This window comes from Carya illinoinensis, chromosome 14 (assembly GCF_018687715.1).
Source record: "Carya illinoinensis cultivar Pawnee chromosome 14, C.illinoinensisPawnee_v1, whole genome shotgun sequence".
NCBI lineage: Eukaryota > Viridiplantae > Streptophyta > Magnoliopsida > Fagales > Juglandaceae > Carya > Carya illinoinensis.
The window spans coordinates 29815804-29839459 of NC_056765.1; the positions used below are offsets into that span (position 1 = coordinate 29815804).

At 34.8% G+C, this 23656-nt stretch overlaps 3 protein-coding genes across 5 annotated transcripts; 1 reads left to right on the top strand and 2 right to left on the bottom strand.

Moving 5' to 3' along the window:
- Nucleotides 1-1754: 1754 nt before the first annotated feature.
- On the top strand, nt 1755-11755 carry LOC122294237 (phenylacetaldehyde reductase-like). The gene is made up of 6 exons (XM_043102822.1): nt 1755-1950; nt 3620-3789; nt 4553-4744; nt 9729-9891; nt 10672-10858; nt 11319-11755. Exons 1-6 carry the CDS (start codon nt 1830-1832, stop codon nt 11461-11463), a joined length of 978 nt encoding a protein of 325 aa, XP_042958756.1. The 5' UTR covers nt 1755-1829; the 3' UTR covers nt 11464-11755.
- Nucleotides 11756-14919: 3164 nt separating this feature from the next.
- On the bottom strand, nt 14920-17822 carry LOC122294238. 2 transcript variants are annotated; one of them, XM_043102823.1, is made up of 3 exons: nt 17667-17822; nt 15395-15495; nt 14920-15307 (listed from the first exon to the last, which is right to left on the bottom strand). In XM_043102823.1, exons 2-3 carry the CDS (start codon nt 15486-15488, stop codon nt 15162-15164), a joined length of 240 nt encoding a protein of 79 aa, XP_042958757.1. In that variant the 5' UTR covers nt 15489-15495; nt 17667-17822; the 3' UTR covers nt 14920-15161. The 2 variants fall into 2 exon arrangements, with proteins under 2 accessions (XP_042958757.1, XP_042958758.1); XM_043102824.1 differs by lacking the exon at nt 17667-17822 and adding an exon at nt 16788-17634.
- Nucleotides 17823-18745: 923 nt separating this feature from the next.
- Nucleotides 18746-23068, bottom strand: LOC122295038. Of its 2 annotated transcripts, none has more exons than XM_043104044.1 (5): nt 22339-23068; nt 21067-21366; nt 20437-20625; nt 19851-20069; nt 18746-19387 (listed from the first exon to the last, which is right to left on the bottom strand). In XM_043104044.1, the coding sequence occupies exons 1-5, from the start codon at nt 22801-22803 to the stop codon at nt 18992-18994; spliced, it is 1569 nt and encodes a 522-aa protein (XP_042959978.1). In that variant the 5' UTR covers nt 22804-23068; the 3' UTR covers nt 18746-18991. The 2 variants fall into 2 exon arrangements, with proteins under 2 accessions (XP_042959978.1, XP_042959979.1); XM_043104045.1 differs by having other exon boundaries at nt 20437-20616; nt 22339-23067.
- Between the last annotated feature and the right edge of the window lie 588 nt (nt 23069-23656).

Genomic DNA, 23656 nt, shown 5'->3' on the forward strand with positions numbered 1-23656 from the left:
GTGAACAGACTAAGGGTCTGCCCCACACACGAATAAGGGCCCCGCCCCTGGCATGCAATGGTGGATTCTGGGGGGCAAAAATCCCTCTTGCCCATGCAGGGGCCAGGTGCGAGGATGGGGCAATTCTAACCTGGGGGATGTGGGTAGCACCCTTAGTAATCTAGACAATTTGATTAGGGGTCAGATACTTTGGAAGATTGGGGTAAACTTTTGATTCTGCTTGACTACTGAGATTTCTCATATGAGAATTTTGATATTTAAGATTAAATATTAAAATATTATATTTTAATATTATTATTATTTTGAGATTTGAAAAAGTTAATAAAAAGTTGAATTGTTTATTATATTTTATATGAAAATTTGGGAAAGTTGTAATGATGAAATGAGAATTTTGTATTTGAGATGAAAAATCTTGATAGCCAAACCATACCTAAATGTGTGAGATCGACCAATCTGATTGAGGGTTGCATGTGATGGGAGATTGAGAGGCCCTTTATATGGTCGGGAGCTCCCACGTAAATTGGCCTAATACTTTGGGAGATTGGGTATGCTATACATGCTCTAGAGTTGAGCTCTCACGTAAGCCGACCAATTTCATCGGGGTTTGTTACTTTTGGAGATTGGATAGGCTATACATGCTTGGGAGCAGATCTTACACATAATTGGAGTTTAGGGTACACTTTTCATGGTCAGGAGTCGAGCTCCCACATCATCCAAGCAATTTGAGCAGGGGTTTAATACTTTCAGAGGATCAAGGTAAACTTTACATGCTTGGGATCTCCCACGTAACCGAGATACGCTTTGGTCATGGTGGTGGATTAGTGTTTACAAAACCCTTTTTTTTTTGGTTTGTTTGTTTTTAATTTGAAATAGTCTTTATAGGATAACAGAGTAGTTGGAGGTAGGGGTGATAATTTGTGTTTTTGGATCGTATTCGTGTCTTGTCAAGTCATGAATATTTAACCATACAGGTCAATTCGAACCCAACATATTAAGCTAAATGCGTCAAACTTTCAAATTCTAATCCGACCTATTTAGATAACAGGTCGTGTTGTGTCACTTATTTTAACCTATCTAATAATTAATTAGAAATAGGTTAATTTGATATGACTCATTTAATCTCGTTTCATATAAATGGTCTGAATTAACACTTATAACTCATTTGATTTGATTAGCATAATTTATATAAAAGTTAAAATCTATATTTATTAGTAGCCACAATATCATAAAAAAATAAGACAACCTACTAATAAAAAAAATATCAATATTTTTAAAATTTTAACATATAATAATATTAATATTACAAACACTACAATAAAAAAATATGAGTATATGTCCATAATTATAATACCAATAATAAAAATATAAACATATTAAAAAATACCAATATTACAATTTAAGAATAATAAAATTATAATTTTGAAATAAAATCTAAGCATGTCATAATAGGTTAATTTCAGGTTAAGTGAGTTAACTTATTATCGATCTGTTTATAAATTGTATTTGTATTTAATTTACAGTCATGTCACGTATTGTTACCCTTAATTTAGACCTCAATTCGGTTTCGAGTTAAGTTGATAGGTCGTCTAGCATATTTCCAACACCTAGTTGGCTAGTTTTTTATTTTTGAAATTGCGGATGTGGGGTTTTAAATTCAAAATTTTTATTTAGAGAATCCGATTATATGCCGTGAGTCCATTAGGTTAATCTTAGTTGGGTAGTTGAACGGTGGCTCTTTTGGTATATAAACAGGCAAAGCAATGGATGAGGTTCAAAACGTACACAAAAGCTAAGACGAAGAAAAAGAAACAAGAAGAAGAGCAACGAAAATGAGCAGTGGAACCGGAAAGCTCGTGTGCGTGACCGGTGCCTCCGGTTACATAGCTTCGTGGCTCGTCAAGTTTCTTCTGCAGCGCGGTTACATTGTCAGGGCCTCTGTTCGCGACCCCAGTCTGTACTCTCTCTCTCTCTCTCTCTCTCTCTCTCTCTCTCTCTGTGTATTATGGTGACTCCTGCACGCAAAAAGTTATACGCAATTCCCTTTTCCAGGTTGTGGCTTATGATCGTGTAGATTCATTTTCATAAAACCTTTTGATAGCTCTCGGGGTCCCGTGTGACTCTGATTGGGAGCATTTCAGGACACTGTTCGGATATTTTCATAGGGGTGTTTCTAATTGAAAGTTCAAAGTTGTTAAGTTTTGTGGTGATTATGTTAGTTCTTGATTTGGATTTAGATTCCAGTTTCAATCAAACTAGGATTATCATATATTTTCTTTGGACGAAGTATTATCTGCAAAGCCAAACAGAGTAATTTCTCATACCATTTCGGTAAATGGGACTGGAGACTGCACTGACTGAATAATGGAACTCTCTGGAAATTACATGCGGAGTTGGATTGGATTTTGAAGGAATGATTAAATCTTAACAATTGCACTCTTTTTGTTTTTTGGAGATTTATAAGTAATCTTGGTTGTCTTTAGATGAAGATTTTGAATTTGGAATATTTTATATCAAATCGATGGGAATTGTGATGTCCATTGGTTGGATGAGAACATTTTTTAAAAGTAATGGAAAATTTTATTACTAGAAAACATAAAAGGCATAGCCCAAGTACAAAGGATGTATACAAGAGAAACACATAATGAAAAAGAGACAAGAAAATCATGCAAATTTAGCCCATTAAAATCTTTTCATGATCCTCGAAAGTTCTATCATTTCTTTCCCTTAAAATACATCAAACTATATAGATTGGAGCCATCTTCCATACTACTGCTATTTGTGGTGTATCACATCTCCTCTCCAACTGGAGAAGAGGTCTACTATTCTTCTGGGCATTACTCAAGCCAACCCAACTCTATCGAAAAATTCATTCCACAACACTTCGGCAATCTCACAATGGAGTTGGAGGTGGTTTATCGATTCCCTGCTTTTCTGCTCATATAACACTAATCTGTCACAATGATATAACGTTTTCTTATGTCATCCATGGTGAGTCACTTCAGGACTCCAAATACTTCCCCAAGAAAAGAGATGTAATCTTGAGGTACAAGGACCTGATAGAAAGATCGAACAATAAACTTCAGTTTCTTGGAAGGGTTCTAAAAGATCCTATCTGCACCTCCATGTTGTAATCTAGCAGACTATATGATAAGATCATATGAAGAAATTATTATATAATAACATTTATAGCAGTGATGGTAATGCTGGTGCTAATGGCTTGGTGATAATGGTTTACAATGTTATGGTGTTGGTGGCTATAGCAGTGGTGATGATGGTGGTGGCGGTAGCGATGACAAAAATGGTAATAGTAGAATTAATGATATGATATGAGAATGTTATTTGGGATTTCTGATGCTTGAAAATCTCAAGTTCAAAATTCCGAATAATTTTTAAAAACACTCAGGCGTACTGCTGCTGGATGCTTTTGATCAATAGAGAAATAACAATGCTATTTGGTGATGTATTGACATATCTTTTCCTTTTTAATTCCTTTTCATTCTGACTCTCTGAGTAAACAAGTCATTGGAAAGTAGTACCCTTTTCCTTGGGAAAATTGGATGGTTAATATACACGGTTAGAAGTATGGTATTCTAATCGAGTTCACTTCTATATCCTGCAGATGACTCAAAAAAAACAAGTCACTTACTTGCACTCGATGGAGCTAAGGAGAGACTTCATCTGTTCAAAGCAAATTTATTGGAAGAAGGTTCCTTTGATACTGCTATTCAGGGCTGTGAAGGTGTTTTCCATACTGCATCTCCCTTCTATCTTGACGTCAAGGACCCAGAGGTTAATCCCATTTTACTTTTCTTTGAATATTAAGTTGTTTCAAGTGTGCGAGTTATCGTTTATTGATGGAGTGAGTCTTAGAAATGAAGGTCTAGAGGTGGAGGATTAAATCGTGAAATGGATTTAGAATTGCAAAGGATCTGCTTTTGATAGAGATAGGATATGGGTTGGTAAACAATCATAAACATAGTGGTTTTGTGATTACATTGGAGTTGGGTAAGGCAAAGTTCTTCAGGATTGGGTTGACGTCCCAAATACCTTTCTATCTTCTATGTGCAAAAACTGTACAACAGTATATCTAAGTGTAAAAAACAGAAGCCCATGCCTTAAGGCCCTTCAATATCCTTGTGAAAGGTAGCTTGCGTAATTGCATGTCATTATCTTGTGAATCATAGCTCCTTACTTTATTACCTACACAAAGAACTTGTGAAGCATGGCTTGTGTAAATTCCCGTGTCGTCATTTACAAGTTAATAATGTCAACCTTGTTACTATTGCTATCAGATTTTTTCTTTTTTCTTTTTCCTTTACTATGCACTTTTGTATTAACAAAATGCTGCCTGGAATTATATTTCCTACTTGCTAACATTGATTTCCTACTTAAGATATGATTGTAAGAGATGAAAGTATCTTTTGAATGTGAAAATATAAGAATATCAAGCTTTCTTTATAAACAATTAAATGACTTTTGTTTCTTTGTTAATGATAGTCTTTGCTGCCTTTTTCCCCTAACTATTGATCTTAGCTTTGCCTTCATCTTTCAGGCAGAACTACTTGATCCTGCAGTAAAGGGAACACTTAATGTTCTTAACTCATGTACAAAGTCTGCATCTGTTAAACGGGTAGTCTTGACATCTTCTATTGCTGCAGTTGCATACAATGGAAGACCTCAAACTCCTGATGTAGTCGTTGATGAGACTTGGTTTTCAGATCCTGAAATTTGTAAGGAAACAAAGGTATGTATGTGCTATTACCATTCTTTCAAAATGAAAGAAGGTTATGCATATGAATCATTGCCCGTTATAGCACAGTTTCTCCAATACTTGAAATATTCTCAGTTTCAATCGTCTGGATTACTTATACTCCATTTTGTCCATTAATTTATTTTGGAATGTCTGGAAAAATCTTATTCACTTCAAAGTTCAAAAGGCAATTGACACAAATTGTTTGATACTTACCTTGCTTATCCTTTATTATATTTAAAAAGTCAGTGCTCCTTTTCTATTTGTTTTTTAAGCATGGTAGATTTGAAAACTTGTAACTAGGGTTGAGAATTGGCCGATCCGGACCGGCCATTTTTGGACCGGACCAGACGGGTCCAATCCAATTTTCAAGGGACCGAACTCATTCGGTCCGGTCCTGGTCTAGGGGTTTTTCACCCTGAAACGGCCCGAATGGAAATTTAAAAAAAAAAAATTATTTTTATTTATGTAATAGTTGTATATAATTAATTATATAATTATATATGGTATAAAAAAATACTAATAGTCTAATATAGACTATAGTTATACTTATACTAATATAGTTATACTAAATCACTATAACTAATACTAATATATAGCTATCCTAATAGTCTACTATTAATACTAATATAGTATTGTATAATTTATATAGTTATACTAATCACTATAATTAATACTTATATAGTTATACTAAATCACTAATTGATCATAACTAATATTACTAATATATAGCTATATTAATAGTCTAATACTATTATAATTTATATAGTTATACTAATCATAATAAGTTAATAACTAAATCACTATAAGTATAACTATATATATTTAGTATGAATGTATTATTTTATTCTTTAATGTATAACTATAATATATAGTACTAGTATATATTAATATATTAACAGATTATAAGAGTTATAGTATAAATTATAATATAGAAATTATAATATAATAAATCACTATAACAGTATAACTAATACTAATATATAGTTATACTAATAGTCTACTATTAATACTATTATATAGTTATACTAATCACTATAATTAATACTAAGATATAGCTATATATACAGTATACTTATACAATTGTACTAATACTATTAGTCTATTGTATAGTCTAAGACTCAATTCTAATATAGGCTATATAACTATAACTAATACTAATATTTATCTTAATAGTAATAATATAGAATATAGTTATACTAACTGACTGATTCAACATAACTAATATTACTAATATAATATAGCTATTCTAAATTAATAATCATCTAATACTAATACCATTATATAGTTATACTAATCATAAATTCATAATAACTAAATCATCATAAGTCTATAACTATATATATTTAGTATCAATGTATTATTATATTCTTTAATGTATAACTATTAATTATAATATATAGTACTAGTATATATTTATATTATAAGAGTTATAGTATATATTATAATATATCATATATGTATAAATTTATAATAGTATTAGCATAGTTAACTTAATATGTAATATGTTCGTATTAAATCTCTATAACTACATAGAGTATTAGTAATAAGAGTATTACTATTATTTAATATAGTATTACATAGAGTATTAATAAATGTGTGGGGTTTGAAGAGATAGTAATACTAGTATATTACATATAGTTATTAGTTATGGTATTAGTACTCATGTATTATTAATTATAGTAAATAAGTTAATAACTATTAGTAATTTACTATATACTAATAGACTAATAGTATTAGTGTATTACTAATATATATATTAATATGTATATATAATAGTATACTATATGTATATATATTAAATATATCACAATATAATTAAAAAAGTATTAAACAAAATGCCCTTGGATAAAATAAAAAAAAAAAGAAAAGAAAAAGTCCATGGTGGACCGAACGGACCGGCCCGGTCCTTAGGGAGTTCGGTCCGGTCCAGGGTGGGAAAACCCTGGACCGAATAGGTCCGGTCCGGTCCACAAAACCTCCCCATAGCAGACCGAACACCCCCTACTTGTAACTTTCCATAACAAGGACAACAGACCAAATGATATCTTTTTGTCAAAGTTGGATTTTCCAAGCTGGTGGACAATTTGGTATGGATGGGATAAAAATGAATGGTTATTTTCTCATTTTGTGTACTTGAAATGGTTATGCAATCAATAATCATCAACATCTATGTCTAGCTAGAACGATAAAGGAAAGGCGAAACCTACTTCACACTAACTGGACGATACCAAAATAATATTGTCCCAAACTCCCTTCAATCGTTAGGCCTTGTTTGGATTGAATATTTTTTCTATTTAAATCATTGATACTTTTTTTTGAATAAAAAATCTCAATATTTTTCATAAATTTGTTGAGATGCGTTTTTATGGGATTTTGTGAAATCGGTGGGGTTTGTTGATATTATGTTTGTATGGAAACAATTTTTAAGATATGTTTTTATTGGGTTTTGTAAAAGTGGGGTCCTCTGAAAAGATGTTTACAAATAAATTTTTGAGATTTTTTTATTTTTATTTTTTAATAATTTGTCATGAAACCTGAGGCAAATGATTAGATAATTTTATTTCTTTTGAAAGATGAGAAATTATTTCAGTGGTGAGTGAAAGTGATGTTTGGGAAATTGTGAGCCAAAGAGTAGGTTCAGCCTGAAAATCTGAGATTTTTTCTGAAATAACTCGTACCCAAACAAGGCTGTTGAATGTTGGGAAGAGTGGAAGTACAAATGATGGGTTCTTCTCAGGCTATCAGTGCTTTCCATATATTAATCTGCCGATCATTTTCATTTTATAAATTTGATTTTGACAAGTAATTGAAATTTTATTTAGAACTACAAAAGGTATGGCCTAAGGACACATGATGTATACCAGAGAAACACTTGTTTAGAAATAGAAAAACATAGAAGGAAAGCATGAAAATTCAACCCATTGAAATCTATAACAGATGTCTAAAGGAAAAGCATATTAAAGAAGAGAAGCTTTTAGGCTTCCAACGTCTGCTGCGGGTCTCAAAATTTGTTATTCCTTTCTCTCCAAATATAACCGACTACAAACATAGGCACTCTTCCATACTGCTGCAACTTGTGGGCTGCCATATAACCCTCCAGTTTGCAAAGAGATTTACTGTCCTTCTCACATACCCCAAGCCAACCCAACTCTACAAAAGAAGTCATTTCATAAGGCTCTACCAACCTTGTAATGGCGTAAAAGGTGGTCTACAAATTCCCCAATATTTCTGTGCTTACAACACCAATTTGACACAAAGGTATTCTACTTCCTTTAGTTATCCATGGTAGGGACCTTCCCTAAGGAGACTGTCCATGCAAAAAAAGCTGCTCTTAAAATACACCTTGGCCCGTAAAATACTGTTCCAAGAAGACAAGTTATTATCCTGAGATATAAGGAGATGATAAAAGGATTGAACAATATGCTTTCTTTTCTTGGAAGGGGTCCAAAGAGTCTGGTCTACAGTTTGAAGACATAATTTAGTAGCGTAAAAGAGATTGAGAAATTCTGTGAAAACATCAACTTACCAGTCATGAGGTGCTTTGAAAAGATTGACATTCCACTGAGGGGAGGGAGCCACTTGAAAAATCTAGTAGATCAGCCACTGAAGTCTCCTGCACATGTGCAATATTTTACATCGTTGGGAAAGTTTCCTTGAGGGTCATTTCCCCACATTAGACGCTATACCAAAACCTAGTAAGTCACATTCTTTGAGAATCTTCATAACAATAACAAAAAGTAATGGAGACACTTGATCATGTCTCAAACCCCGAACTAAAGAAAACATGCAGTAGTGCCATGCACCAAAGCAGAACGGACACACTTGAGGGATACAATGGCCTACCCAATATCTTCATTTATCCTTGATGCCTCAACTCCCCTGCAAGTAATATAGAAGCTCCAAGTTAGCATGAGCATAGGCCTTCTCAATATCTAATAACATGCAAAGTACCCTTGGTCCACCTAAGTAAGTCTACTATCCAGGCATTCATTAACAAGAAGCACAAAGTTTGATATTTGTCTTATTTTAACAAATGCATTATGTGATTTTGATAAAATCTTCTCAATCATCCTACTCAATCGATGAGTAAGGTCCTCGGCAATTATGCTGTACACCCATTCACAAGAATAATACGCTGTTAGTGTTTTACATCCACCACTACAACTTTTTTAAGGAATGAGGATAATGAGTTTGACATTAAGGCTTCCAAACTGATTATTGATATAAAAAATCCTGGAATACCCTTATGATGTCATCTCAATCACGTTAAAGCCATAGTAAATCAATCTGAGTCACACATTTTGCCATTGATCATGCTTCTTTTTATAACTTGTATACCCCTTTCTTCCGTTTGGAGAAAAGGGAACAAGAGGTGGGAAGAGAGAAAAAGAGAAAGGGGGTGGGGGTGGGGGGGGGACATGCCTTTGCTTTGGTAGTAAAATTGAATGTGGACTGTAATCATGATGCAGCTTTTTCTTGTCACACACGTTCACACATTTTTCTTTTTTTCTTTAGAACTCTTTGTACATGGACCTTAGCGGTTGATTTCAATGGTTTGGGGCTACATGTGTTCCTTATATCCATTGTTCATACCTAGATGTGGTCACTAAACTTTGTATCAGGCTTTTGCCTTCTTTTGATAATATAATTTATTTTACTTATAAAAAAAAATAGATTATTTTAGTTGTGAACATCATGTTCTACTCTATCTCTGTCATGATCTGCAATTAGGGTTTTGCTAAAATTGATGCCCTTTATGATCACTTATAAATCAGGAACCAGCCAAGAGCATGTGGCTCAGATGGCATAAGACTCAGCCTCTATAAGAGAGGTCTTGGGTTCGATCCCCCTCCCCAATCCCCAATATCAAAAAAAAAAAAATAAATAAATAAATAAATCAGGAACCAAATTATTAATGACTCATATGTTCAATGGTTCATTTGTCTCTGGGTTTCATTTTGAATTTTTTTTTCAGCAATGGTATAGGCTTTCCAAGACATTGGCTGAAGAAGCTGCCTGGAAGTTTGCAAAAGAGAATGGTCTTGACATTGTTGCAATCAACCCAGCAATGGTGATTGGTCCTCTCTTACAGCCAACCCTAAATACTAGTGCTGCTGCAATTTCGAACTTAGTAAATGGTATTTTCTTTGCTAAAGTTTTATATAAATCCTGGTTTCTGATTCATTTCAACTAGTTGATCTTGTCGAAAGGTAATGAGAGCTCTATTTGATAACTCATTCAAGGAAGGTTGAACAGTATAACCCATCCTTGTTATTGAAATGGGATGTTAACCAAGCCGCTTGAGATTCTACTGGGGTCCGCGTGACTGGCAAGTGTGCTCCATGCCAGAGACAAACTAAGAACACTTCCCAAGGGGCAGTGGCAAGTTTTCTTTGGCAGTGGAGGGTGGAAGGTTGGGGTTTGGAAGAGCTTTTTGTGCAACCATTTCTAGAAAGTTACCATGTCCCTTCTGCCCCCCGAACATCAGTTTTTTTAAGATATTCAAGGGTGTCGGGATTTGAAACCCTTAATTGAACTGGTATCTAGGTGAGGAGCAGCAGCTCCAGTGTCTAGGCTTTATTACACTAGTGCGATATAGCACTTAATTGTGTAGCTGTGTGTACAGGATTTCTCCTTGCACCTGGAAGGAAAAAAAAACAAAAACAAAACAAAAAAAACAAAACAAAACAAAATCAATCAGTTTAATATGAACCTAATATGTCCTCTTCATCCTTTGCACAGTACTTTTGTGAACATGTGTACATGTGGATGTGTCTTGTACTAGGTATTTTGTCCTGTAATAATGATATTATCCCTACTTGTTTAAGGTAGCTATTGCAATGTGATACACTTAAAATTCCCATTGCCAGAACTATACTTCTTTTCTTCTTTATTTAATCTCTTTTCTTCTGATGCAGGAGCACAGGTGTTTCCCAATCTATCATTTGGATGGATTAATGTGAAAGATGTTGCTAATGCCCATGTTCAAGCATATGAAATCCCTTCCGCCAGTGGAAGATATTGTTTAGTCGAGAGAGTTGCTCACTATTCTGAAGTTGTGAGGATTTTACGTGAGCTTTATCCCTCTTTACAACTTCCAGAGAAGTAAGTGTTTATTTCCCTCTTCCCTCTATTTTCAAGGTACAATGTTCAAGTGATACTTACCACTAGCAGTAATTGCTCCAATTGCACATTCCTTTTTATATGACATGGTTCCTTGATTTCGCGTATGGGATATTAATTATTCAGGCATTTTATCTCGTTGGGCCAAAAAATTGTGTTGTTAGGTCCTAGTAGAGCTAATTTTGGAATTCTCTCTCTTTCCCTCTCCTCTTCTCTCTTTCTCAACATTTTTATCCTTGGGCTGTGCAATATCTGTTACATCTGTCACCTTATTTGTTTCGTTCATTCATTGTTTGTTTTTGGATACCTTATGAGACCTTAATGGCTCTTGTTGGGCCCCCAAAACTCCAAAACCCTGCATTAGAGGTCCTCATCATTGTTTCTTGTAACATCTCTACATAAACCTTTCCACCTAATTTTTGTTTTCCAAAACCCTTGACAGGTGTGCAGATGATAAGCCATTTGTGCCAACATATCAGGTGTCGAAAGAGAAGGCAAAAAGCTTGGGTATTGAATTCATTCCTCTTGATGTGAGCCTCAAGGAAACCGTTGACAGCTTGAAGGAAAAGAACTTCGTCAATTTTTAAGTATTGGTAGCACCCGTGCAGATCTTTCTAATCAATAAAAATGCTGGTGATACGTGTTACCTTCATACTTGTTTTTGATATGTGTTTGAGGTATATCTATAAGATCTAGATATACATAGTTATGCTCTGGTTGGAGGAGTAACTTGTCTCCAAAACTGCAAGTAGGGTGATGTTCACTTTGATGCGAATTGGACAATGATTCTGCAGCACTGTGATTTGTGGTCTTTGAGTAGAACTTTGTACTACATTATCATGACTGGTTGGTGAATGGAATATCTATGATTATCTGTCTCGATTGGTTGCATAGATGAGATGAGATGAAAGTTAAATAAAATATTATTATAATATTATTTTTGATTTAGGATTTGAAAAAGTTGAATTGTTTATTATATTTTATGTGGGAGCTTAAGAAAGTTATAATAATTAGATGAGATGAGATGGTTTGTGAAAGCAAACTAGGTCATAATCTTTCAGTCAACTTGGCATTGTGCCAAAGACTTGCTTCTTGAAGACGGCCAATTCTTCCAACTGAATGCACTCTTTCTGAATTATGTTAGGAGCTAAATTGTGCCCTAAAATGTTTCATAAATTTCACCATTTGTGAATAGGGATACTCTCTGATTGCCTGACAGAATTAGATAATCTAATTCTCATGAGAGATATATGCATCACGTGGGGGCTAAACGGGGAAGAGTCCACATGAGCATTTAATAATGCATCTATCTTCCAAACAATTGTCAAGCTGCAATTATTTTTTCTTTGACTATATTTTCATTCCAATCAAATATAGTCAAATAAAGTTTAATGAACCATATATCATTTGTGTCAGATGAATTTTACATGTAACCAAAACATTTGAAAATTGGGTTACGGTTTCGTGGTGATTCTAAAATTTTGTTTAGAGCTAGAAATCTAAAACTCTCTTTTCAATTTTTCTTAATTTCTGTACTCCCATGTTATAGTTATATAAGGAGTTCATTCTAATTTTGTTTCTAAGCTTTCTGCTCTTATAGCAACACACCTGGACAGGGACAATGTGTATGAATTAATGATTAGGCATTTAAAATTTGATGTCTACCCTTCAAAAATGCACTTCCACTGGATGATTTTTGGCTTACAACCTATCTACAATTTATATACAATTTTAAATATAATAATATCTTTTTATTAAATTTAAATATATCAAATCAAAAGTTAAAGTCAAAATAAGATTTAAAATGATATTATTTTATTAAATAGTTGTAAACAAATTGTTATAGAGTAACTCTATCATTTCTCTTTTATTCCCAGTACGTTTTACCCAGGAGGCCATGTTGTCCATAACGTTCTGAAGTCGTCTGCAAAGTCTTCGTCTGTTAAACGGGTAGTTCTTTGGCTGCAGATGCATACACTGGAAGATTTGCAACTCCTGATGTAGTCATTGACGAGACTTGGTTTTCAAATCCTGAATTTTGTAAGGAAAAGATGGTCATGATGCATGTAAATCATTGGCCATTACACTTAAGATTTCCACCTTCTTCCAAGGGTTTATGAATGGTGATATGTTAATCAAGAGATCATGATGCAGGTTTAACTCATCACACGTGTTTAATTCCCTCTGTCCATGAAAGCAATAGATTCTTTTAATGATGAACATTCTGCACTAATCTAGTGCATGCATGCTCTGCCATTTGAGTTTTGTACTCTCCTTGATGCCCTTTATGATCACGTACAATTCAGGGAACCAAATAATGACTATCATATATATTCATTGGTTCTTTGATGAATCTGGCTGTTATTTTGAATGTATTTCCAGCAATGGTATGCGCTTTCCAAGACATTGGCTGAACAAACTGCCTGGAACTTTGGATGAGAGAAGCCAGCACGGGTCATTGGTCCTCTCTTAATAAATGGTATCTGCTTTGCTAGGCTTTATTTATATTTATATAAACCCTGGTTTCTCATTTCTTTCAACCTGTAGATCTTTGACTAGAAACCTCTAGGGAAGGGAAGTTTTAAATGTAATGTCATGAGAGCTATAATTTACTACTTGTTTTAAGGAAGGGTGAGCAGCTCTAGCTTCTAGGATTTACCCTGCACTAGTATGGGGGAGAAAACTTGGGGAAGTATGAATGCAAGAAATATCCTTGTTCCAAAAAAAAAAAAAAAAAAAGATATAAAACAAAACAAAATCAAGCAGTTTGATTCTAGCCAAGCCCTACCTGTACATAATAGTTATTATCAGAAACTACATATTATTTTAGTTCTTTATTTCACATCTCTTTTCTTTATTTGAAGCAGGAGCACAGGTGTTTTCCAATCTATCAGTTGGATTGGTCAATGTCCAAGATGTAGCTAATGCACATATTCAAGCATATGAAATCTCTCCAGCTAGTGGAAGATACTGTTTGGTTGAGAGAGTTGTTGACAACTCTGAACCTGCGAGGATTTTACATGAGCTTTATCCCTCTTTACAACTTCCAGAGAAGTGTTTAATTCTCTCTAATCTCTAGTTATAATACTCAAGTAATAGTTGCAACTAGCACTCTAGCAGTAGTTGCTCCAATTGCACAATTTGCGACAATAAAAGTAAGCTCCTTTTGGGTTGGAGAGACCACAAAGATAGATCTATCTTTCAGGTAAGAGAGTAACCACAATGAACATCTAATAGAATTCAAATAATTGGACTCAACCATGAATGAATGAGCAACACCAACCAGACTACAAATTGTTTGCCATCCCGTGGACTTCTATCTTATTATCTCATATCAGGTTTATCTAGTTAGGCTTAGTCTGGCCTAGATTTGGAATTTATCTCCTCACTTGGCTCTTGCAATATCTGTTCTCTCACCTTTATTCAGTTGATACATTGATTTTTTCTCTTTGATGATACCTCATGAAACCTAAATGACTTGGCTCCACCTTTTATCCTGTATTAGAGCTTCTTGTTATTGTTCCTTGTAGTTTCTCTACATCAACCTTTCCCTCTTATTTTTGTTTTCCAAAAACTGAGATAGTTGTGCAGATGATAAATCTTGGGTATTGAATACATACCTCTTGATGTGAGCCTCAAGGAAACTGTTCACGGCTTGAAGGAAAAGAACTTCGTCAGTTTTTTAAGTATTGGTAGCACCCTGAAGATCTTTTCTAATATATGAATGCTGGTGATATGTTATTGATTCTCTTGGAATGCTAATTGAAAAATAGCATACCCTTTCATTCCTTGATTTACATATGGTATGTTTAACTCAATTGTAATCATGTTGGATCTTATAATATAAGTAAATTTGAATAATTTAGGCAACCCAGTCATGGGACATTTTGGTTTTCTGCTCTGATGGTTTTATATTTCAAATCTCAAGCACTGAAACAACTTGTTATTCAAGCACACTGTTATCTCAGGATTAGTTACAGAATGGCCAATTAAAAACTTCACGCAAGACAAAGATCACCATTAATAAAATATGCACAAACACATTAAGGATGGGAAGGAGAAACTTGAGCTTCGAATGGTAAATGTTTATACTCCCACTTAACAACAGAATGAATACAGTTTGAAGTTGGCAATACTTCAGATGGTTAGAAAACAAATTCCACATCCTCAAAAATGAAGCAAAACAGTTTATAAAATCAATTATTAAAAGATCTAATAACAAAAGAAGAGGACCATTCTTCCGAAAAAAAACTCAGCAAGCGATTTTCCAAAGATGCAAGCTTCACTATTCTAAACGGGGTTTGACAATGAAATTCTGACGGCTGATGGGATTCATCACAACAGGAGGCCCTGCAGTGCGAGGCCAAGCCTGGAATTTCTTATCTGTTTCTTCCTGCCATTCCTTGTTTGAAACAGTTTTGGGCGTGGTACCTGCTCACCAAATTAGTAGTTCAGTCAAACTGCAAAACGATTGATAACTGTAAACTAGCTATCAAGAAAGTTGTCACTGGAACGGACCACCAAATATCTTCTTGTCAGCAAGAAAATAGTCGCAAGTATACGCAACTGCAAAAGATCCCAGAATACCTCCTACAATGTACTTCGTTGCCATGTTAGAACTGAAAGAGTTGAGAATAAAAAATAGTCACTTTATGTAAAAAGAAGACAGTGGCAAAATGCAAACAACGGCAGCCTATTTCAATCCCATGCATCAAAAAGTGAGTAACAAATGCAAGATTAAAATTCTAAAACGGCAACATAACAAGACGTCACTCAATGAACATTGAGATTAATGTGTAAAAGATAGAGATAATGCTAGTGCAAATTTCTGGTCTTTTCCTTTATTCAATCTCTTTTTCGTATCATAATTCATGACCCATTTTAACAAGATATAAATGGGTGTGTTGTACTTACTGTGCTTAAATTACAACTAGAAATAAGCTTCAGAATCAATTCTACTATAGAGTATAGAAAAATAGATTGAACGGCCAAAAAATAACCACAAAATATATATATATTTTTTTATAAGTAAAAAATAACCACAAAATATTTTAATATTATAGGAGTATATTTATCAAGTGTAAGGAGATAGGAGAAATGGCCAGCTTAAAGAGACACATGTCAAGGTAGTGGAATAAGTTGTTGTCTTTACCCAAAAACATATGTTCCAGAGCAAAAGAATGAATATAATCATGGTTCTGAGAAGAGTTAATGGGATTTGGGTAACTGAGATACAAATTAGCTGATTCAATGCTCTGTATAAGTAAGTCTCTATCACCTTCCATGGTCAATAGTACTTCTGAAAAGGTCACTGATATGAAAGACTTTAGTTTGGCTTTACCAAAGAAAGGAAAAACATCTCAAGCTGCCTCAAATTTATTTACATACACAACAAACTGAAAATTTTATACAGATTAGAAATCTCGATCACATGGGCCAGTAGTAAAGGATTGAGCTCCAGAAAATCTAGGAAAAGAATTTAGTTTGAATGGCAATGTAGAGATCATAAACTACAAGGTATATGGTACATACATGAACCAAGCCTCAAGAAAAGTGCAGAGGATAAGATTTGTAGCAATTTGATTACATTGACCTGGTGGAAGGTATTTACATTACAAAGTAGATGAGGAAATGTAGCAAATTAATTATATTGGCGTGGTGCATCTATCATGTCCTAAGTAAAGCCATCTTATCTCAACATTACCCACTGAAATAGCAGTATATTCTTCTTCTTTCATGATAATTTTTTTTATATTATTTTATTTATAGGTATTCTTTCACGAAGACTAAATGCTCTACACAAGACTACTATGTAAGATTAAAACCTAAAATCTATTCACTTTTTTCCTTTCTACTTTCAACAACTTTCAATCTTTTAATAATGAATTGTATATGTCATTAAATCGGGCACCTTAGTATCCCTTAGTGACTCAAGTGGTAAAGGCCTTGGTCTTCGTGGTATGCTCCATCCAAGGTCTAAGATTCAAACCCTCTTGGTGCAAACAATCTATAAGGGCCATCGGATTCGAAGATTTTCCCTTTGAATTACTTGAGGTGCACTACCGGGAAACTCCTTGCCAAGGGCTTGTGCACTCCAGGTATTAGTTGGGTTGCTGTTCTCTGACACCCGGTGCCAATCAAAACAATTAATTTGGGCACCTTAGTCTCCATAACATCATAATCATGGGTACAAACTATATTACCAGTTTTCTCTTTTCCTCCTAAATTAGGTTTCTGTAGAATATGTAAGCACTTTACTCAAAAGTAATTACCAAAAAGTTCACAATGTAGAAGTCTCTCAACCGGTCTTCATAAATTTCCCAGCCAGTGAAAATTCTTTTCCACATGACAGACTATGCTCCAATTATATTAGCATAAATCAAGATATAATGACTTCCATCTCAAGAAGATCACCAGCACAGAAGAAGAACAACCAGAGGCAAAAATTTTTGTTTTATGACGCAAAATGTATCTGGCTCCTATGGGTAATTTTCCAGGCCCCAAATAGATCATTCTTTTCCCAAATAAATCACAATACAAACAAAAAATGGAACAAACTCATTTCAAGTATGCAATAAAAAATTAAAAATTAATTAAAGTAACCGAAGAAACCAATAGCAGGCTATAAAATTAATGAATCCAAAGAACACACAAGCACAAATCGAACCCCAGAAAAGAAAAAAAATCGACCAGCATATATATTTAGAAAGACAAGACAAGAAAGAATATATAAATGCAAATAGAGACAGAGGCTCGGCAGTTCGAAACCCCTTAATGAAAACGAACTCACTGTGAGAATCTTTGATCTGAAACTGCAACGGAAATAGTAAAAGATGCGGTTGAGCGTTGTGGCTCCGGTTTAGGAAGAAAGTCGAATTTATAGCTGACAATACAAACAATTAACAATTTAAACAATCAGATTGGACCACGTGGAACATCATGGTTGGTTAAGTCTTAGCTGGGTGGGGTTTTTTTTTTTTTTTCTCTTATAATGTTATATATAGTCACTTTTACATACTTCTTAATTACTCTATTGATATGATTGACTGGATTAATTTTTTTTAATACATAACCAATCATATTAATGGAGCACACAAAAGAATACGTAAAAATGACTGCATATAGAATTTTTTTTTTCTTCTTTGTCTAAGGTGTAGTTTGGAATTTAGACAGTGAGATGAGATGAGATAATTTTAAATAAAAATTAAAAATTGAATAAAATATTATTAAAATATTATATTTTAATAATATTATTATTTTAATATTTAAAAAAGTTAAATTGTTTATTATATTTTATATAAAAATTTAAAAAAATTATAATAATGAGACGAGTTGAAACTATTCATGTATCCAAACTAAGCCAAGTAGGAAGGGCAATCTAACCTTATAAATATTGCTAAAACATACAAACTAAATTATCCAAAAAAAAAAAAACCACACAACACGTAATATGCAACTACGAATGACAAAATCAAGAATGAGAATATTCCGAGTAATGCTAGGAACAAGTTCAAATGTATAAGTTTTGTGTTAAGTTTTTTTTTTTTTTTTTTTTTTTTTGTTAAAAAGTAGACCTATTAAGAAAAAGTTAGTTTTTCACAATTTTCGTGACGGGAATCACTTTTATAGAAGTCTCAAAATTTGTATATTTGAAACTTGTATATATCGTTATTAAGCATCTTGATATGTTATGGCTAGATTCCCAAAGTTGTGTTGCAAATGATCCCTTTTCTTTCCAGTACATTCTGCTATGCTCCAAGGCTCGATAATGTTGCTTGGGAGGATGTGCAGTTTTGCTTAAAGTTGGTAACTTGAACCCAAACTTGCTCTCTCCTTTTAGTTGTCTTCACATATCTCATACATAACCAGTTTTAGGATGAAAATATTTGATATTTCAAAGGCAGCTACATGTTGAAAGTTTCAAGATTTGGACCGTCCAATTGTACTGGTTTTCTTAAAAGAGCACCATTTGCTCAGCAAGACACAAAGAAACTGCCTGGAAATTAACCAGAGGCTACGGGATAGCTGTTTTGATATGAAGTGCTACCCTTGATATAGTTGGACAAGAAGAATTGCCCATAGCTGAATCACAGTAACTGAGTCTCAGACTCACTCTCAAAGTTCTACACTATTGAAAGTGGAGGGGCAATGCAAAGGGAACACAGCTTTGCTATTTTGCCTCATCAACGATGATGATGAGTTCCCAATATCTCGAAAAGGCAATCGTTTCTGAGCCACAAATCCGCTGCTGGATGAGTGTGTTTTTATTCTTCTATCCCTTGAGACCTCCTTATTGGCATTATCATCAGTACAACGATTCTCTTTCAAGCGACAAACCAGTACTCGCTTCTCCGTCTCGTTTTGTGCATCCTGGGCAATTCTGGGTGCGCCAACTTCTGAGTTTTGCTCCTTCCTCATCCTTTCAAGCTCTCTGCGGATCTCTGACATCTGCAATTGTAGCTCATTTGACTTGCTTTCAGATGACATAGCCTTCTGTCTCCATTCTTGAACCTATTGATCAGAACCATGATATCTTATTAGCTAAGATGACGTTTGATAAGATATTTAAGAAGCATGAAAAATGCAAGTTTCAGGCCTTGTGAAAATCATGAAAAAGCGTATGATCATTCTCCATTCTTCTTGTGGATCACTCTTTTTCTTTACAACCAATTCCTCTTACCTTCCACCTGGATGCCTTTTTGTAGTTGTCAACCAGGATGAGGAAGGATAAGATTTAGAAGGTTAATGAAGGAACAACCAGACAAGTGCAATGATGTTTCGAAGCTATGTTTCCCAAAGAACTAAATTAACCCAAAATAACTTGAAAGTGCCTTTTGCATAAAAATTCAATCTAGTCACAAGAAAATCACAGGATAGATATTAGAGATAAAACATAAGAAAGATGGCTATGGTTTGCTTCTCTTTTTTTTATACTAAAGATGGCCATGGTTTGCTATAGGACATGAAATCTTACAGTAGAGTGTAGAGTTTGTATCTGATTATCAGAATTGAGGGCTCGATCTTCCCAAAAGTCTCGGGAAGCCTGCAGTTCTTCCATGTCCTTCCTCACTTGCCCTAGCATCTCCTGCATCTGGGACCATTGCTCTGTCTCAGCTCGAACTTGCTCTACAATTCTTCGTACTATAGCCTTGCAACGTCCTGAGCACATGTTATCTTCTGGGGATTTCTTCTTCTGTAGATAAATATATCACAGTCAGTTTGTTATGGAATTTGAAAAAAAACAGACATGCATGGAGCATTTTAAGGTCCAAGGCAAATTACAAGAAATTCACCTAATTTACAAAAATAATTCAACCTTCTTCTTTTAGATGCATTAAGGAAGTGCATCTAAATGGTTGAAAATAGAGAAAATTCTAGTTAGATGATCTGGGGAAGCTTAAACTATGTAGTACAAATCAGTAAGAAATCCATATGTAAACAAGTAATTAAAATATTCAAAACATATATAAACCATCAAAAGACAAACTACATCAATCAAACGATGTGTTTGTCAAACAATCATGATGAAGAAGCATGGTAAACAGAGAGTAAGGTTGTGCCTGCTCAGGTTGTCTTGCTGAGGTAGAAGATGAGTTAGGATACTCAATTCTCATGGAAGAGGAGGCGGAACTGGCAACAGAGCTGTGTGGTGTAGAAAGCATTGATCTATACTCCTCTTCCATCCTGTCCAACAAAATGCCCTTTGACAATGCTTCCATTTTCCTTCTTAGGATCTCCACCTGCACAGTCTTTCCAAACAACAATACCCACTTACTGATGTGGATTACAAATGTTGAAAAAGTTAAGCAAAAAACAAGTTATAATGTCAATGATGTTGGGTGTTGAGAATCAATCTTCCATTCAGTTGAGTCTTAACTTGTGCTAGCTTTTATTCCTTAAATTATGTCAACCGAAAGGAGGATATATCGATTGAAAATGAAAAGGCTTTGCATAGTTGCTCAGAATTGACCTTAAATATTCCATTACATGGGCCTCGAGAAGACAAAATTCCACTTTGTCTGATAAAGCTATAGGGCTTAGTTAAGGATAACTTTTCACTTTCAGAAACCATAACAAAATTAGGAGCTAGATGACTACTTTTTTTCTTTTGGGGCAGTCAAAAGGAGTTACAATAATTGAATGGCAGTCTAATGCTATCAAAATATTTGTAAAATACAGATCATTCTTACATTGCATTTTCCACTGGAAACAAAGCTCTCATGATTGACTTCACAACTTGTTTCCATTGACAAGCTTGCTTCTGCCATCTCCCGAATCTCCTTCACGCATATCTCATCCGATGTTGCCCCGAACTTGTGTAGCCGTCTCCGAAGAAGAGACGCCTGTTTATCAAAATTACTGAAGTTCCTAACTCCAAAATCCTTGACTCCTGAGCTCCTCTGCAACTTCTCTAGTTTCTCTACCAATTCTTGGATCTCTTCCTCCAATCCCATGCTCACATTATTTTCTTCAGAAATCTTCTTTCTCCCCTGCAAAACAGAAACCAATCACCAACCCCAAGTTATCAGATGAAATTCGTATCAAAACTGCAACCTTTGTTGGTTGTTGAAACACCTGTGGAAAAACAAAAGAAAAGACTGAGCCTTCAGCTAATCTGCCGAAGTTGGAGACAAGTGAGGGAAGAAAGAAAAGACCATCATCAAATTGCCTGTCCTGTCTTGTCCTATATACTTTTATCAAGCAAATTCAAAAGTTGACAAAATGTACCAAGCTCTAACTACAAGACAAGCAACAAACTGAGGTAACAACCATGCGAACAGAAACATGCCCGTTATAGCTATTTTCAAACCAAACAGGTTAAGCTTAGGGATGCCCCACCATATTTTGTCGCTTACTAGCTTTCATGGAAATGATCGATACACATTCAACAAAGAGGAAAAATTACCCTTATTATATTTGAACGCCCCACTACATTTCAAACTGCCATCTATCCTTGGGGCCCCTTTCACCGCCATTAATGTGACACATGGATATGGATTGACCATTAACTGGAACGCTGTCCTTCATATCACTCTGTGATCTCAGTGCGTTTGTGTGTGGAAACTTTCTCTTTGCTCAAACGGAATCATTAACTCAATCAGCGACCAAAAGCTGTAAACATGACTATCATAAGTCCATCCATCTCCTCTGTTCAGCCTTATAAAAGAGCATCTCTTAATTGCCTTGAAACTGACAGACTTCAAGTAAAAAGAAAGGGAGGAAATAGAGAAAAGTGAACATATATTTTACCTAGTTTTTTACCGACATTATTCCTCTCTTCCCTGTAGAGCTCGGATTCTCTAGCTCCAAACTTAACAATTCAAAAACTTATGCATCATTTTTTTTATCTTTCCTTTTATTTTCCTACATTTTCTCGGCAGCCAAACCGACAACCTATACCCATATAAAATAATATGAAAAACAATACGAACAGAGAAAGAGAAAGAGGGAGAGTGACTAACAGAAACCAGAGTCTGAACAGCCGATCTCAGAGTCCTCTCCATCTTCAGTCGGCTTCTTTCCAACTTCTTGACCGCAATCTCCTTTTCCATCCTCAGCAAGTTACACTCAGCCCTTAACATCTCTGCTTGGAACCTCCACTTCTCCTCTGCCACACCACCACCACCACCACCACCACTCTCACTACTACTCTCCTCAACTCTCACTCTCCTGCTCTCACTTTCCCCACGACCACCGTAGTCCAACAACACTAATGGAACCCCAGTTCTCGAAAACACACGTTCTTGGTCGAACAGCGCCTCCAGCTTTCCCTTACGGTCACGCCGGGACTCAGTGGCGGCAGGCTTTGAAGCTACGTTCTTGGGGGCTCTCCGTCGAGGCCGGCGTGGCAAGTGGAGGATTCTCGGGGTTGGTGGGAGTGGTGGGTACTGCCATTTTGCTCTCCTTGTTGCTGTTATCGTTGACATCGTTCTCTACGTATGATACCCACTCTGTTTAGCTCTTGGGTTCGAAAATATGAGGTTTTGTGGTGGTTTTGGGTTTAGGATGAGGGTGAAAGCGAGAGTTCGGACTTTGGCACACCAAGTTACCAACTTTTTCCTTTCGGGGTTTTGAAAAGAGAGGTCTAGTGGGTGGTTTTCTCGTGAGGGTTGGAAAACACGAAGAGAGAGAGAGAGAGAGAGAGAGAGAGAGAGCTGGAGGAAAATAGGCGTGCAACCTCGTTAAAATGAAAGAACAGGAATTTCAAATGAAAGCTGTGTTCTTTTTGCCCAGTAAATAGTAGTAATTTAACCTCCTACCTTCGACCAACCATCTATCTATCTACTGCATGGGAATTTGAAAAAGATTTGTACTAATAGTTGTTGTTTGTTTCTGTTTTGTGACCAATTTGCCCCTGTCATTTGTTTCCTTTCTTGAATTTCAATAGGAAAATATATATATAGATATATTCTTTTTATTGGTTTCCGTTTGGATACCGGGATTCTTGAATTTTCATGCAAAATGAGACGAGATACGAGGACCTAGTCATTTTTATAAGGATTTGATCATTTATTATATAAAAGTCTGAGTTTGTTCATATGATCGATTTTATGAAATATTTAATCATCAAAGCCATATGACAAATGAGAATGCTAAAAACTTAAATAAATATTTATCTCATGTTTTTTTTTTTTCACTAAATATTGAAATAAATCATTTTACATAAAAAAAAAAATAATGATAGGTCAAAGCTTGAATAAATATATTCTACAATTCCCTTATTCAAAAGCTTTTTATAATTTATAAAAAGTCAAATATAATACGTAAACCAATTGTACA

What these genes read in the sequence shown, in the direction of transcription:
- LOC122294237 (XM_043102822.1), top strand. Translation starts at nt 1,830, where the DNA reads ATGAGCAGTGGAACCGGAAAGCTCGTGTGCGTGACCGGTGCCTCCGGT. An exon ending in AAATTTGTAAGGAAACAAAG is followed by an intron (nt 4,745 to 9,728) that starts GTATGTATGTGC and finishes TTTTTTTTTCAG; the next exon opens with CAATGGTATAGGCTTTCCAA. An exon ending in TCTTTACAACTTCCAGAGAA is followed by an intron (nt 10,859 to 11,318) that starts GTAAGTGTTTAT and finishes AACCCTTGACAG; the next exon opens with GTGTGCAGATGATAAGCCAT.
- LOC122295038 (XM_043104044.1), bottom strand. Translation starts at nt 22,803, where the DNA reads ATGTCAACGATAACAGCAACAAGGAGAGCAAAATGGCAGTACCCACCA. An exon ending in CTGTTCAGACTCTGGTTTCT is followed by an intron (nt 21,367 to 22,338) that starts GTTAGTCACTCT and finishes TCTGTTTTGCAG; the next exon opens with GGGAGAAAGAAGATTTCTGA. An exon ending in TACAAACTCTACACTCTACT is followed by an intron (nt 19,388 to 19,850) that starts GTAAGATTTCAT and finishes TCTGATCAATAG; the next exon opens with GTTCAAGAATGGAGACAGAA.
- LOC122294238 (XM_043102823.1), bottom strand. Translation starts at nt 15,488, where the DNA reads ATGGCAACGAAGTACATTGTAGGAGGTATTCTGGGATCTTTTGCAGTT. An exon ending in TGACAAGAAGATATTTGGTG is followed by an intron (nt 15,308 to 15,394) that starts GTCCGTTCCAGT and finishes TTTGGTGAGCAG; the next exon opens with GTACCACGCCCAAAACTGTT.